Source organism: Oryza glaberrima, chromosome 2 (genome assembly GCF_000147395.1).
Source record: "Oryza glaberrima chromosome 2, OglaRS2, whole genome shotgun sequence".
Taxonomy (NCBI): domain Eukaryota; kingdom Viridiplantae; phylum Streptophyta; class Magnoliopsida; order Poales; family Poaceae; genus Oryza; species Oryza glaberrima.
Window position 1 is genome coordinate 27,269,557 of NC_068327.1, and position 5,369 is coordinate 27,274,925.

The following is a 5,369-nucleotide window of genomic DNA, read 5'->3' on the forward strand; positions in this document are numbered from 1 at the left end:
GGGCTTTTGGATTTGTCTATGTATGCAGCCATTGGGCTCTACTATGCTTATACGAGTGCGATGAGGCCTGATGTGCTTACTCTAAGAATAAGTTCACTTTGATTACCTTAACTAGTCACTGTGTCGACCCCAACTATTAAAACCAATGTAATTTGACTCCCTCGATGGTTTTGGAAGGCCGTTTCGCTAGCGTGGCAACTACGTGGTGGTGTAGACATTGTCTTTGTCCTACGTGGCATTGACGTGGTGCTTATATGGTATTAGAATGAAAAAAATATATGGGACCCATTTGTCGCTCACAACAAGGAATATTGCGGGAGCCGGGAGACACTAACATGTGAGACCCACACATCATCCTCCCTTTCTCCTTACCTTCTTCCTCACTCTCTCTCTCTCTTCCCTTCTCTTTCATCGTCTCCTCTATGAGGTTGTTGCTTGGATAGGCGGCAGCAGCATCGGCATCGCCATAGAGGTGGTGTCTCTTCGGCGCCGGCTCGTGCCCACCTGCCGCCACCGCACAAGAACGCATGGTTCTCGGACCCGGTCGCCGGTAGAGTCGACCACAGAAGGGGGAACACCACCATGGCGCACAGACGGTGCAGTGCAGGAGGCAGCAACCAGGAAGGGAGTAAGAGCATGCCACTTGTCGTCGTCGCCACAGGCGTCGCGCTGTCCGACGCGGTGTTGGTGTCCTTCATTGTCCTCATGGTGTTCCTGGCGTGAGGGAGGTTCCAGAGGAGGGCCATGCCGGGTGCTTACCAAAGCGGCACAACACAAGGTTAGCTTCGATCCTGGCCCGGACCTGTTCTACCTGGACGTCGTTAAGCCGTACGTCGAGGCCGACCATGGCGACGACAAGCGGTGTTGTAAAGACGTCGCCAGAGTTGGTCGGGCCGAGGAAAGAGCCCAGGTGGGAGGATAAGACAACGGAGTTGCTATGTCCGACAATGGCACCAAGCCGTCGATTTTGTTCCATTCCTCGTGCTACTTCCACTCGTCGCACTTCTCATACCCCGAGCTCCGGGACATGAAGGCAGCGGGGAGCAATGGCATGTCACCATCGCCGTCCGGTCGGTCAAGATGTCGGAGCTTCGCCGCTGCTCCAGCTCTCCCTGCAAAAGGCGAAAGGGGAGAGAAATAGAAAGAGAGAGAAGGGAGAGAGAGGGAGGAGGAAGAAGGGAAGGAGAAAGAGAGGATGACGTGTGGGTCCCACAATATTTCTTTTGTGAATGACAAATGGGTCTCACATATTTTTTTTTAATTCCAATACTCCATTCGTTCAAAAATATAACAATTTTTAGCATTCAAAGTTTGTCCAAAAGTATATAACTTTTTCACCTACATCCATTCTCAACCAATCATAACCTTTCACCATTCAAATTCTTCACATACTTCCTCTTCTCAACCAATCACAACCCTCTTCCATTTAATCAAACCTACTTTTTTAATGCTCGTGCCCAAGCCTAAAACTTCTTATATTTGAGGACGGAGGTAGTATCACATAAGCGTCACGTCAACGTCACGTAAGATGAAGACCAAGTCAATGCCGCTACGTAGTCACCACGTCAAGGAAACCACCCTCCAACCGCCGAGGGAGTCAAATTGCACCGGTTTTAATAGTTAGGACTTAGGAGGGTCAACATATCTGATATTGTGGTTTAAGGATACGAATCAGATTATGCCACTAGGTAAGGGAATCAAAGTGAACTTATTTCCTTACTCTACTATGCATGTGGGCCGTCAAGTAGCCACGGTTCAAGCGAGAATGCTGTTCGGCGATCGATCACCCTGGGGATGGGGCAGCGATCGATCCCCTCCCCCCTCCCTCCCTCCACCCCTCCACCTGGTTTCCTTTTTTTCCACCGCATTACTTTCCTATTTTAGTAAATTTATACACCTAAAGTTTATAGATCCAAAGTTTATAAGTCAAAAGTTTACATACCCGGTTCAAATTTGAATTTGAATTATATCCGATTCAAATTTGAATTTGAATTCAAATATTTTCTATATATAGTATTTCTATACATCTAAAGTTTATACACCTAAAGTTTATAGACCCAAAGTTTATAAGTTAAAAGTTTACATACCTGATTCAAATTTGAATTTGAATTCAAATTTTTTTTATATAGTATTTCTATACATAAATTTTTCTAACTTTTGTTTTTTTAAAAAAATTGTGTGGTGTAATACAGTAGAAAGAGAAGAAGGGGAGGAGGAAGGGGACAAGAGGGAGGAGTATAGGGGGAGGGGGGAAACCGATCGCTAGGCAATCGCCCTGGCGATCGATCGCCCATTAGCCTCCCCCGGTTCAAGTGGCCTCCATGATTTTTTTTTTGGTATGAAATCTGCTTCACAAGGAAATTAGTAAAATACTATACTCCTGCGTTAAATATGATTCAAATCTATAATTTCATGTTTGCTGTAAATGAGTACTAAGTCTGATTTTCCAATAATGCTATATGGGTTTTCTCCCCCATGAACTTATAAATGTCACTCTTGCACGATGCGTGGGGAGTAGGCAGGAGAGCACGTAGGCACGTACTAGAGCGAAGGGTCGCACGAGGGGATGTTCTGTTTCACGTGCGGACGTTTGCACGCGGCACAAACACATTTGTGATTATTCACAATGTACACCCATTTAAAGGAGGTGGCAATTTATTGAGGAAAGAATTGGAATATAGCCGGAAGTACATTAAAGAGTCGATTTTCATGATCAATCGCATTGAATTTAGAATTTATTACATTGATCAGTTTCCTTTTGAATGTCCTTTCTCTTCTATAAATCTCAGTGTACCTGGAGGAGCCAAACCACAAAAAAGCATCATTAGCTTCTCCCCGGCCTGAGAATTCCCGATGCATCCCATCATCGCTACACTCCTCCTCGCCGCCGCAATAGCCCCCGGTCTCACGGTGGGTTCCCCATCTCTCATCAACGAGACATGCACCGCAACTTCCAACTATGGCTACTGCTTAGGCGTGCTCTCGGCTGATCCGGCAGGCGCCTCCGCCATGGACAAGCGTGGCCTCGCCATCGCCGAGGCCAACATCACGATGCGCAACGTGACGTCCACGGTACGCGTCCTCACCGAGCTGGTAGAGGAGCTCAAGCTCTGCATCAAGTACTACCAGGACATGGACGATCTCGTGGCCAGCGCCATCGACGACCTGTGTGTCGGGCGCCCCGCCGTTACCTCGTTCTACAAACTGCACCGGGCCTCGGACGAGCCCGGCAACTGTGATATAATGTTGTTTGAGGGAAGCGCCCACAAGAACCCGGTGAGCTCGGAGAACATGTACAACGAGGCCATTTCAAAGTTAACCAGCGACATCGTGTACCAGTTGGTACATTAATACAATTAGCCTAAGTTGCATGGATAGGTCCACCTCCCCCTCCTCCTCCTTAATCTTACTCTACCCATGTATTGTATTGGGAGGCTGTGGGTAGCATCATGCCATTTCCAGGCATCAGCTAATACAGTTTGCTGGCAAGGCTGCGTCTGATTGTTTCTATGAATTCTGTTGCTATTGTTGTGCTTAACAAAATGTGAAATGCCCATAGTCCATATTTGGGGGTGGGTGGGTTCTGATGCGCGACTGTTCGGAGCCCCAAAAAGATACTGCTGAGAATTTGAGAGATCTCGGCCACTCCAGCTTTTGCGAATCTCCGCTACAGTCGCCTCGTTCTTTCTTCGACCCCTCTTCCTCCTCTCCGGTGGATCACCGCCAGCGATGGATGAAAGGGGGGGTCGGATGTCTCTTCTCATCTAGTAGTGTAAGTAGTAGTCTTGCTTTCTCGTTTGGTCAGGTCGTCGTGTTAGTTCGAGTTCTTCTCGTTATCACCCATCTTTTACTGCTCAAGGTGTCTGTCGGCTTCGACGCTCCTCATCCTGGTGGTGTGGTGAGCATCACCGGTTTTTTAGCCAGTGATTGGTCACCTCTTTGCCGGGTTTCTTCTCCCAGCCGTTGGATGAGATACTTTTAGATCTGGGAAAAAAAGGTTGCGCCAACCTTTCTTGATTTCTCCGACGAGTTCTATACAAAGGAGGTGGTCTTCTTCTTGACCTCCAGCGAAGATCAATTACACGGCTGAAGGTTTCAAGTTTTGCTGAGATGGTCTCAACCTCCCATGCGTGGAGGCCCTAATCGGGGATGCCCCTCAGTTTCTTTTGCAGTTAGTGGTGTTACTCTTGCTATCCTTGCCAGTGGTATGGATGGGGCTAGCTTCTTTGGATGATTTGCTTTGGCGTCAACCCCTATCAAAACTTCTGGTGGGTTTCTTATTCGACTAGCTTTTTAGATAATGGAATATAATATCCTGGCCTTTGCTCAAAAAGAGCTACAGCCAATTATTACAAAGTTCCACTCCAGAAGAGAGTGTAGTTCAAGACAAGTTGAACACACCAAACAGAAAAAGAGAGGACCCAAACTAAGAAAAGCAAAACAAAAGGTGGAGCTAGAAGGCCTCGTCAAAGCCTAGGACTGAAGTTCGAAGCCAATGCATAGACCCTTGACAATCCTTGCACGAAGAGGTTTCTCCAAAGCGGTGCCCCCAAGGAGGACGCGATGTGGATCGCCGCCACCGCTCGTTCGGAAGGAAGCAAGGTTTTCACCCGGAGAATATGGTTAGGAAAGGAGAGGGGTAATCTAAAACGACGCCTCCAAGGACGGGAATGATGCCAAACGGCGTCGCCGTCGTCAGCCAGCCAAACGGCTCGGCAAGGCTTTCGCCCGCGATTCCCTGTCTAAACCCACACCACCAATCCGCACAAGAAGGATCTTCGTCGGTCAACAACATTATCCCTTCAGAAATTCGGCCAAGGCCACCGCCCACAGTTCTTGACGGCGCGCCCGCACCCGGACTCCTCCTTCCCCGCCTCCACATGCCGCTGCCGACGATGACGCACCGTCAGCCCCGGATGATGGCCTTGCACCACCGTCGACAGCCGCCACCGCCAGCGCCACAGCCACCACCGTCGCCAGCTGCCACCGCCAGCCACCATCGCCACCGCCACCGCCACCGCTAGCCACCATCGCCACCGCCACCGCCACCGCCACCCCCGTCCAGCCGCCACCGTCAGCCACGTCCAGCCGCCACCGTCAGCCACCACCGTCCAGTCGCCACCGTCAGCCTCCACCGTCGCCAGCCGCCAACCGTCCAGACCGGCCGGGGTGGCGCGGACCTGAAGGTGCAGCGCGCAGTGCGGGTCGCTGGCGCCATGGAGGAAGGCGTCACGGGCACGGCGTACAATTGACGGGCGCCGCGCCTCCCTCGTGGCGGCGAGGTTCTTGACGAGAGCCAGCGTCGCGGCACGCGCCGCAGTCCGCCGCCTTCGTTGCCAACTTCGTCGCCGCCACATCCGCCACCATCG

General features: G+C 50.5%; 1 protein-coding gene across 1 annotated transcript; it reads left to right on the plus strand.

Moving 5' to 3' along the window:
• Nucleotides 1-2,853: 2,853 nt before the first annotated feature.
• On the plus strand, nt 2,854-3,446 carry LOC127761502 (putative invertase inhibitor). Its single transcript, XM_052285805.1, has one exon. It carries the CDS (start codon nt 2,854-2,856, stop codon nt 3,349-3,351), a length of 498 nt encoding a protein of 165 aa, XP_052141765.1. The 3' UTR covers nt 3,352-3,446.
• The last annotated feature ends 1,923 nt before the right edge of the window (nt 3,447-5,369 follow it).